Here is an 11,307-nt window from a genome sequence, read left to right as displayed (position 1 = left end):
CAGATGTGGGAATATCTTAGGACTAGAGCTAGAAGTGACCTTACAGGCCATCTAGTCCAAACCCCATCATTTTACAAATGAAGAAACCAAGATCCAGAAAGATCTATTCAAAGTTACATAGATAGTGGGTGGCAATGGTAGGATTTCAAACTCTTCCTCCAGCTCCAGCTCCATTTCCACTGTGCTATCTCACTATCTCTCATATGACTTTAGGTATAGAATATTATCCATATCGTTAGACTCTGTTAATGTCTTGGTTAGTTTTTCTTTCTTTTCTTTTTTCCTCTGTTAGAAGGAATAGCTTGCTAGGTATCATTTCTTACAGCTCAGTAATATTCCATCACATTCATGTACCGCAATTTGCTTAACCATTCCAATTTATAATGGAGCTATTTTTTTCCAGTGATTGGGAATCAAGGAATGTCAATGTCTGAAGAATTAATTATGGGCCACCCAAAAGCAATGGAGAGATGCATGTTAGATGAAAATAGGCTACAGCATATTGCCCACAAACAATTATACAGCAGAGGTGGTATAAAAGATACCATAAAAGCAATGTATAACAAGAAAAAGAGGCAGCCTCATTAGGAAGAGTGAGGGATAATTGTGGACAGCTGTGCACTCCAGCAGTGTCTCCAGAGGTCTCCAGGAGACCTGAGGAAGGCTTTCAGTATGTTGGGTGGACATCTCCCAGGGCAGATTTATGGAAGGTTATGGCCAAAAGGCACATAGGATGAGAAACCATGAGTTGGTTGTGATTTGCTTCAGTGAATTGAGTACCCACAACAATAGAATATATTGAAGTATTGTAGTATACAATTCTCATCATCTTCACTAGATTACATGAGCCTTGAGGCTGGGTATCATGTCCTGTTTATCTCCCCTAGCACCTAACACAATGCAATGGGTACCATACATGCTTAATAAATGTCGTATGAATGAATGAATGAACAGCACTGCTAGGAAATTATAACTAGGGATAGGTAGCTTCTTATTCACAGACAGAGATAAAAGATATCTTAAAACAGATAAGCTAGATTCTGCAGTATTTAGATCTGTTTCTCTCCTATCTCACTATATTCTTCCTAAGGCAGTATAGAAGAATGTAAGATGGGAAAAGTGGCAACTATTAGCTGTTCCCACCCCATCTAACCATCTATTTTAATAGATTTTTGTTGATATTTTCTTCTTACATCATATAGTTTCTTTCCTTTATCTTTTCCCTTCCCCTCGAAGAGAGCTATCTCATAACATTAGAAAAAAAGAAAGAAGAAATTTTTAATAATCAGCAAAATTGATCAATACATTGAAAATGTCTGACATTATCGGTTATATTCCTAGTCAAGTCAACAAATGTTTATTAACCACCTATTATATGCTAAGCACTAAGGATACATAGAAAGGCAAAAACAAACCAAAACAACAAAAAAAGTGCCTTTAAGAAACTCACACTCTAATGGGGGAGACAACATACAAACAACTACACACAAGCAAAATATATGTTGGATAAATTGGAGATAATCTCAGAGGGAAAGCACTGGCATTGACTTTCTCTTGTTTCTATTACAAGAAGAAATATGTTAGAAATCCATAATGACAACTAGCTTTAACTTACCCTAACATTGCATCAAAACCCATGGTTTGAAAACTTCAAAACCGTCAGATTCCCATTGACATATCACAAAAAACACAAAATGTTTTTTATATCCTTGCTTCACCCTTGAAGTTCAGTTTCATTCTGTTATTTATATTAGGCTTCTGAAGTTCCTGTACTTTCTACACAGTTCAATAGTGCCTAAATCTAGAGCCAGTCAGTGAAATCTGGAGATTTTGAGATCCTTTCTCTGCAAAATATGCCTTGACTTATGCAACCCAAACAACCATAGCAGCCCATGGATTTCCCCACCTCTGAAAAGGAGTAGGAGGAAGTGTTTTCTTATATCTTTTCTTTGGGGCCAAGCTTATTCTTTGTAATTTTGCAATATTCATTTAAAAAAATTGTCTTGAGGTTATTATTTTTTCCAAATTACTTTGTTGACTCATTGTTTTATTGTTTTCCTGGTTCTGTTTAATTCACTTTGCATCAGTTCATACAAATTAGCCATGCTTCTCTATATTCATCATATTCATTATTAATTATAGCTGTGAGAAATGATTCATTTGGAATACTACTCTATTCCAATCACTATTAAACAGTTTGATAGTTTACATAAATCATATAAGGATAATTAGATAAGATAGGTTCTTATAGTAAGCCTTTATAGCAGGCCTTAAACTTTAGTGTAATGTTTCTTACTTGTTTGCTAGTTATGAAACTCACACGCACAACCACAAGAATGCTGATGAAGATATCTCTGTCCTGTTTCGTTCAAATTACACGTCCAAGCCCAACGTGGATGGGATGCTTTGATTCTTTGGAAAGCCCCCCAACTTATTTTTGTATCTCTAGACTACCCTCTCTTGCCCAACATGAGCAGGTGATGACCTTATGATCACTTGGTCACTGGAGATGACTCTTGCCTTGCCCATCCTAATTTTTGGCTCTCATAAGCAAGGTCTAGTAACCACTGAGATTCTGTATTTTACCATGCCTCTTTTGCATACTTAGGTATTCGATCTTATAAAAGGCCCTGGAGGAAAGGGTCATCTCAGATCTTGAGGAAGATCTGAGGTCTACTTCATTGGAGGGAATGATGGACCCTTTAATAAAGTGCCATTGGTTCAGAGCTCTGCCACTTTCTTTTATAGTAGGTTGGACAATTTTAAACTCCAAAATTCAATCATATTCAAGTACCCCAATTTGTTTAGCTATTCTCCAATTGATAAGCATCCACTTCATTTCTAGTTCTTTGCTAACAAAAAAATTGCTGTTATAAGTATTTTGGTGTACACAGAACTTCTCTTTCTGTCAATGTCCTTCTTGGAGTAGATGCATAGCATGTAATCTCTAGGTTAAAGGGTGTGAAAAATTTAGCCACTATATTTGTATAATTCCAAATTGCTTTCCAGAATAGTTGTTGTTGTTGTTTTACTAAATCACAGCTCTACTACAATGCATTTGTGTCTATCTTTCCTCAGTATTGACTATTCCTATCGTCTCTTACCTCAGCCAATTTTCTGGGTGTGAGGTGAGGTTTTGAAGCACATTTCTTTCATTAACAGTCATTTGAATTATTCTTTCATATGATTAGATAAATAATTTAAGTGCATACTATGTGCCAGGCATTATGCTAAGCACTGGGAATAAAAACACAAGCAAAAGGATAGTCCTAGTCCCTATTTCTTTTTTTTTAATCATTTAATTGACCTTCTAATAGAAAACAGGAGTTTATTTGCCAGGAAGGATGATTCCATCAGACTTCTGCTGGAACCAGCCCATGGCTTCCTCTTTGCCAATTCTGGGTTTGGCCCCGATGCAGCCTGTCCTACGCTTCTTGTCTGCAATGCTGAACCCGGGCCTGTCCAGAAGCACGTAGAAGTCTAAGCCGTAGATGCCGATGCTCGGGTCGTATTTAATCCCCAGATCGATAAGCTTTTGGATCCCAAAGCCAAAGTTGCCGGTGTCTGAGAAGTTATTTTTTCCTTAACTCATATTCTCGCACCTTCAGCCCCTTCTCCAGAATCTCTTCAGCTTTGGCCCCACGGACTGTACGGTGAACGACGATCTTCTCGTTCCTCCTGATTCCAAGGTCTCCAAGAGACCTGAGAGTATAGCGAGCTTTGGAGAACACTTGGGGTTTGGCCTGTGAGTTGCTCCAACGCTTTGGCCGCCCAGGTCAGTCGGTCCCCACTCTCCCCAGCACAGATGTTGAGGCAGAGCTTATGGATACGCAGTTCCCGCATGGGGTTTTCCTTTCACCCTGATCTTGCGCCACGGTGGAGAACCGGAAGAGAGCCCTAGTCTCTATTTCTAATGTAGACAACGCATAAAAGAGATCTGGAAAGGGTGGGAAGAGGAGGTTCTACCACATGGGGACAAGTTGGTAAAGTAATCCAGAGTGTTGGGAACTGACCTAGTTTAGAAGTGAGTATGGCTGGTATCAAAACTTCTCCAATTGAGATTGCAGGGAAGAATACACCTAATTGGAGGAGGGACCTGTCAGAGTGGAGGCATCTTCTGTGTCCACTAGAGTAGAGGGGAAAAAGTAGACTAGGTCGTCAGAAGTTTGGCCTGGTTAAACGTGTTGGTTGCAATTCTTTTTAGAACTGTTTGTTCATTTTCTTTAATTACTTATTTTGTTGGAAATGGTTCTGGTATTATATATTTCTGTTAGTTGTCTATATATCTTACATACCAAACCTTTTTTGAGATAATATTTAAGTAAAGTATCTATTTTGAATTTATTGTGGAATATGGTGTAAGATGTTGGACTAAGCTTTAATTTATGCCAGACTGCTTTTTCTGTTTTCTCTGAAGTTCTTATGAAATAGTTTTTTCACAAGTAATTGATGTTTTAGGTTTATCAAATACTGAGTTATTGAATTCCATTATTTCTGATTCTCCTCTATCTTATTTACTCACTGATGTTCTTTTCTACTTAAAAAATACCAAATGGTTTTGGTAGTTGCTGCATTATGATATAGTTTATGGTATGGAAGTATGTTATTCTTCCTTTATTCCTACCTTTTTTATGATTTCCCTTGATATCCTTGATCTTTTGTTCCTCCAAATGAACATTGTCATTATTTTTTCTGTTTCTGTAAAGCATCTTTTTTTGGTAGTTTGGTTGATATAAAAATAAATCTGTAAATCAACTCTGATAGTATTGTCATTTTTATTATATTGATATAGTTCACAGAAGTTTCAAGGTCAAACCTTTGCAAAGATTCACTTAACAGCCCATCAACATATGCTGTTCAGATGAGATAATAATAATAGCTTACATGTATATAGAGCTTTAAAGTTTGCAAAGTGATTTGCATATCTGCTTTACATATGAAAATATACGCTTTATATATTTTCATTTGATCCCCAAAACATCCCTGGGAGTAGGTGCTATGTATGGGGTGTTCAGGGAGGATTAGCACCTCTGATGTAAGGTCTTGCCGAGCCCTTTTCAAGGCTGCTCATCCACCTTTGGTGTCCACCTGTCACCCAACTCTCACCTGTATTTCCAAGAAGCTATAGCACAGGCAGTGGCCCTACCCTGGTAAATTATTTTGGCAGACAGGCTAAACCAGGTTGAGGGTAATCAATGGGTGTCAAACTTGTCAGTGAGTTAGGGGGTTGTCTACCCCAAGCAGAAGACTTCCTCTGATGATTCCACGGGCAGATGAGAACAATTTGTTCCAATGTCCATGAAGGTGGCTGAAGCAGGCTCTGTGGAACACTTGGTTAGACATCAAAGATGCCAAGGTCATCCACTACATCTTGAGCCATTGTTAGTCATCTTGACTTCTGTTTTGCCACTGGACTTCAGTATGTTGGAAGAGAGGGTGAGGCTGATGACTTTGTACAGCTCTGCCTCACTTAAATCCAATTCATATGCAAGTCAAGACATCACCCTATGATGTCATTGGTCCTCTTTGAAAACAAAGGACAAACAACAACAACATTATTATCCCATTTTATAGATGAAGTTGAAAGTGGTTTAGTGATTTGGCCAAGGTTCTATAACTGAGATGGGATGTGAATTCACATCTTCCTCACTGCAAATACAGAAAATTGTCCACTATATTATTACCTAAATCATAGTATGATTGGTTAAAAGTTGGAATGGATCTCATACAATTTTCTCAACTTATGATCTCTAAAATAAACTGTAATCAGGCAGAGGAGACAATGAGAGTATACAGTTTATCTACTGCCTTGTTTGATATCTTTCCTATTAGGAAATTCTCTATGTGCCCCAAGAAATCTGAGAGTTCTCTCATCCTATGTACACAGTATGCTGAAACTCTTTTTCTTCCAAGTAGGTCCCCTAAATTGAAGCCTCTCTGCTCATGGGCCTTTTTTTTTTTAAGGCAATTGAGGTTAAGTGACTTGCCCAGAGTCACACAGCTAGTAAGTGTCAAGTGTTTGGTCTGAGGCTGGATTTGAACTCAGGTCCTCCTGACTTCAGGGCCAGTGCTCTATCCATTGTGCCACCTAGCTGCCCTTTCATGGGACTTTCAGGATACCCTTTTGTTCATCACTCCAAAAAGGCATTCCTCCTTGTCATGTACCTCATGAATATGACAATTCTTTATGTGCTTATTCCCACAGAATCACAAAGGCAGAATGAAATCATAGATTAATTAAAAGACATTTATTAAGTACCTTCTAAGTGCTAGGCATTATGTTAGGTTTTGGGACTACAAATACACAAGTGAGACAGAAAGTCCCTGCCCTCAAGGAATTTACATTCTATTGGCTGGGTATAGCATGTTCACAAATAAATGATTGTTGGTACAGATAAACTAAATACAAAGTGATTTGCACCAAGAGGAAGGACTTCTTCACAGAGCTGACATTTGAGCTGAGCCTTGAAGGTAGCTAAATGTTTCAAGAGACAAAAGTAAGGAAGGAAAGCTTCCAGGCTTACAGTCTAGCAATGGTATCTTTTGTACAGGAGACAGCAAATAGGACAACTTAGCTGGCATTCACAGTGCATAGAATGCAAGGGGTAAAATGCGTAATTAGCTGCCGTAGATCAGGATTAAATTCAGGCCCAGAGTAAAATGAAACAATTTGACCAACTGATATTTAATTAAAAGAAATTTACTTGCAGTAGGATGGAACTTCAAGTCCCAGCTAAAATTCTACCTCTTACAAAAAAGCCTTTACGTTTCTCCTTAATTCTAGTGTCTTCCCTCTGTTGATTATCTCCAATTTATTATGAATAGATCTTATTAGTACATAGCTGTTTGCAGGTTGCCTTCGTTACTAGGTTGGGAGCTCCTTGAGAACTGGTACTGTCTTTTTACCTTTTTAGTATCTTCAGCCCTTATCCCACCATAGTAGGTGATTAATAAGTATTTGCTGAACAACTGCTCGACCCCAACAAAGATACAGCAGTGGTTTGTGTAGATACAACTACAGCCATCTTTATGTGGAAGCAGTCTGACCCAAGGGTAGGGTGACTCACACAATGGAATATCCATCCAGTCTGGGAAGACCTGACTCCTTGTGTGTTGGTGGTTTTTAATGTTTTATGGGATCAAGAAACCATGTCCATAGTTTAAGCTTTTGTCTCTTAAACCAGGTAAGTCTCAAGGATAGTTTTCTTGCCTTCAAAGGGAGAAGTATTGAAGTATTGTGGATGTTGTTCCTGCCACACCAACCTGGAAAGATAGGCTGGAGCTATCTTGTAAAAAGATTAAAATGCCAAAGAGAGTTTTCATTTTATCCTGGAGGAACTGGGGAGCTTCTGAAGCTTTTTGAGCAGAGAAAGGCATAGTTAGGACTTTGCTTTACAAATACAAAACTGGCAGCTATATGGAGAATGGATTGGAGAGGGGAGAGACTTGAGACAGGGACAACAATAAGGAGGCTATTCTGATTATCCAAGGGATAGGTGATGAGGGGCTGAATCAGTATGATTGTAAGATGAATGGAGAGAAGGGGATGGATGTGAGAGGTGTTGTGGAGGTAGTAGAATCAATAAGAGTTGGCATTGGTTAGATATGCGGGGTGACAGAAAATGAGAAGTTTAGGATGATTCCAAAATTTTGAATCCTGGTGACTAGAAGAATGATGATAGCACCAACAATAATGACAACAGAAGAGGCAGATTTAGAGGAAATAATAAGTTCTCTTTTGGACACTGTGAGTTTGAGATGTTAGTGGGAAATCCAAGTGGGGATGTCCAGTAGACATTCGGAGACTCAGGCCTACTGCCCAAGATAAAGATGAAGCCTGGGTAGCAATGATAATTGAATCCATGAGATAGGATATGATCACCAAGAAAGGATGTAATGAGAGAAGAGAAGAACCAGGAGAACCCAGGAATACACCCACACATTGGTAGTGGAACATAGTGATAGTTCTGAAAAGGACATCCAGGCTTGGTCCAATGGCTAGGAAGAGAACCAGGATAGTACAGTATTATGAAAACACATGGAGGAGAAAATTTCCAGTATCAGATGCTGCAAAAAGATCAAGAGAAATGAGGATTGACAAGAGGCTATTGGATTTAGCAACAAGGAAACTGACCTTGGATACATCATTTTCATTTCAGCGGCATGGATGGAAGCCAGATTCCAAAAGGTTTCTATTAGGAGTCAAGAATGTGGAAGCAATGAATGCAGACACCTTTTTCTAAAAGTTTGACTGTAAAGGAGAAGCAATGTGATGTAGTAAAGCAGCCTCAAAGCCAGGAAAACCTGGGCATCAAATCCTGCTTCTGACTTACACTAACTGTGTTGTAATGGAGTGTCAACTCCAGAATAATTTATCAGTGTGTTTTGTACACATTTACGGTGTACAGTAAGGCGCCTGGTGGAAGAAAGGGCCCACAACGAGCAGGGTTGCTCAGTGCGTAGGAAGGCGCACGACGAGGTGAAGGAAAAGGATGCATAGCAAAAGAAGAACTAGCGTGGCAGCAGGGCCAGCATGCACATCACGCATGCACCCTGGGAAGGACCCTGGCGAGCCCAGCTGGGGCCCTTTTCTTCCCCTCGCTTGAAGAGCGTTCCTGACGTTGCTAAGCAACCGCGCCTCTGCTACCGCCCAGGGAAAAAAAAGAGGTGTCTAAGTTACTGCCTCCCTGATTCACTCCAGCCTCAGGCCCTTCCAAACACTTTTAAGAAGCGCTTCTACGAGCGCCCATGTACTCTGTTATTACCCGAATTCACCCAAGGTTTGGTCGAAATAGGCAGGCGGGGCTTGTTGTTTCGTTTTCTTTTCATTCAGGCGCAGTGTGGATTGCCACTCTCTCTGAGGCACCCCCCCCTCTGCCTGGCGTTGCTGGGCAGGAGTGGACGCTCCCAGGGGCCAGCCATGGGGAGCATTGAGATGGAGCCGCTGCTCCTGGCCTGGAGCTACTTCAGGCGCAGGAAATTCCAGCAGTGCGCTGATCTCTGCACGCAGGTGCTGGAGAAAGCTCCTTATGACCAGGTACTTCCCCTCCCGGCATGGATCCCAGGCTTGGGTTTGAGGGAGTCGGGGGAGGGGAGGGGTCGTCTCCCCCACCTTCCCTGCTAGGAAGGGTCTGGGGGGTGTCGGCCCCTGTCTGACCTGACCCACGTGTGGCTGGAGAGGTGGGGTCCCAGAAAGTACCGGCTGCCTCTTTCTCCGATGTATGCTAGAGGCACAGCTACTCCTGGCATTTTGTGTCCTGAGAAACATTGGACTACACACATGTATGCTACATGTATGCATACACATGCGTGCACACATAACACATATACAGAGTTTCCCAAAAGTTTTGGTTCGATTAGGTAAAACTTACAGAACTTTTAAGTAAAGTTTAAAACTGCACTGAGATTTTTGGGAAACCTTGTATGTGTGTATAGGTATAGACACACATATGCACACATTTATCCACCTGTATAAGTATATACATGTGCTTACGCTTTTTGTATACATATGTCTATACACACGTGTATCTCTGCCTGTGCCTGTGCCTATATAAACAGTATGCAGTGTTTACCTTCGAATGAATTATTCATATGGGATTTTTATTTTCATCTGACCTGTGATTTCAATAGTATGTGGAATTCCAGCAGTGGAATCACCTTTCATTGATGCTGATGAGAGTCGTCTGTGGAACAGTGAAAGGTATATGCATTTATTAAATGCTTACTGTGTGTAAAACACTGCTAAGCTTTTGGGGGAAAGGATTTACAAACAAAAGACAGTTCTTGCTCTCCAGCAACTTGAATTGTGATGGGGAAAGACAGCACATTTGGAAATTTTCAGCTGCAAGTCAGATGGAAAAAGCCCCTTGCAAAGCAGATGATGATGCTTTTTTTTATGTTATTTCTCGTGATAAAATCAAATCATTTTCTGATGTTGAGCCTTTTGACAATGCCAAACACTTTGGTGGCAAGAACTATTTTTTTTTCTGGGTCTTTAGTAGCGATGTCTGTTGCAATTGCCAGGCTGCATCTCTCTAGGGGGTGCCTCCCAGGATGATGGTAGGCACTGTGCGGGAAATTTTGTTATTCCAAAGACTGTTGTGTTCAGGGTCTTGGGTTGTCTCCATTGGAGTCTAAGGAGAGATAATAATCAAGGTGATGTGGTGGTTTAACTTGCCTCCTGTCTCTCCCTCATTGCATTGCAGCTTCAGCTATATATTGCCTTACCTGCCCTGTGATAGCAGTGTGACATTTGGCTGTTGGTGGGGGGTGGTTGACCCCTTCCAGGTAGAATTTGCTTTTTCTGGATGATGGCTATGAGGGCCAGACTAGAAGCAACACAAGTGGTCTTAGGGGTGTTGTCATTCCCAGGGCTCTTGTGCTTATCTGTCTGTTGGTCAGTAGTAGTGGCTGGTGGTAATGAGGAAAGTGGGCCCTTTCCTCGAAATGATTTCTCACCTCAATAAGTGCAGGGGTTGGGCTGGAAGCAGGTCTGATGGTTTGGAGAACACTGCTGTTCCCAAGGCTATTGGGTTCAGGGTCCTGGGTTGTCTCCATTGGAGTCTGAAGGGATATGGTGGTCAAGGTGATGGTAGTTGGACTTGCCTGGCACATACTGCCTTCTCTCTCTCTCTCTCTCTCTCTCTCTCTCTCTCTCTCTCTCTCTCTCTCTCTCTGTACTTTGCTACTTCAGTTGGACCTTGGTGGTTATTAATTCAGTAATGGGGGGCATCCAGAAGGTTGGGGGCCTTGACAGCTCTTCTCAGTGGGCTGATGTGCAAATTGTGAGAGAGCTTTGAGGGACAGGGCAGAGGGAAGCTCTCTCCAGGTTCTCTCACCTGTCTGACCACATCCTTCTTAGTTTGCTCACACTTTTCTGACTTAGGCCCTGTTCTGTTTTCCTTCCACATTCTCAGTAATCTATCATTTCTATGACTCACAGATCAATACATGTATACTTATTTATGTGTGTATACATTTATGTATATGTGTGTATATATCCAACCCTAGTTTCCCCTCTCAGCTTTGAGAGACTGGTCTCTCATCACCAGTTGCCTGTTAGACATTTACAATTGTATGATCAGAAACATCTTAATCTCATGTTCAAAATAGAGCTTATCTTTACTCCCAAACCCTCCCCTCTCCCAGTTTTCTCTATTTCTGTTGAAGGCACCGTCAGTGTCTCTAGTTCATGATCTTGGCATCATTTCAGATTCTTCCCTCTCCACCCTTATATCCAATCAGTTATTAAAACTTGTCTTTTCTACCTTGGAGAGGGAGGATGAATGTGAGTACTCTGAGTTTGGG

The 11,307-nt window shown here is 40.9% G+C and overlaps 1 protein-coding gene and 1 pseudogene across 1 annotated transcript in view; one reads left to right on the top strand and one right to left on the bottom strand.

The window, feature by feature from the left end:
- Positions 1-3,328: 3,328 nt before the first annotated feature.
- LOC110217794 (large ribosomal subunit protein uL5 pseudogene) lies at positions 3,329-8,498 on the bottom strand (annotated as a pseudogene).
- A 350-nt stretch (positions 8,499-8,848) lies between these two features.
- Positions 8,849-11,307, top strand: part of TTC8 (tetratricopeptide repeat domain 8) — a 49,573-nt gene continuing 47,114 nt past the window's right edge. The window contains 1 exon segment of the mRNA XM_021000353.2: positions 8,849-9,037. Coding sequence (XP_020856012.1) covers positions 8,921-9,037 — 117 coding nt within the window. The 5' untranslated portion in view covers positions 8,849-8,920.

Source organism: Phascolarctos cinereus, unplaced genomic scaffold, assembly GCF_003287225.1.
Source record: "Phascolarctos cinereus isolate Bilbo 61053 unplaced genomic scaffold, phaCin_HiC Scaffold_3;HRSCAF=262, whole genome shotgun sequence".
Taxonomy (NCBI): Eukaryota; Metazoa; Chordata; class Mammalia; order Diprotodontia; family Phascolarctidae; genus Phascolarctos; species Phascolarctos cinereus.
This window is presented reverse-complemented; position numbering and strand designations above follow the sequence as displayed.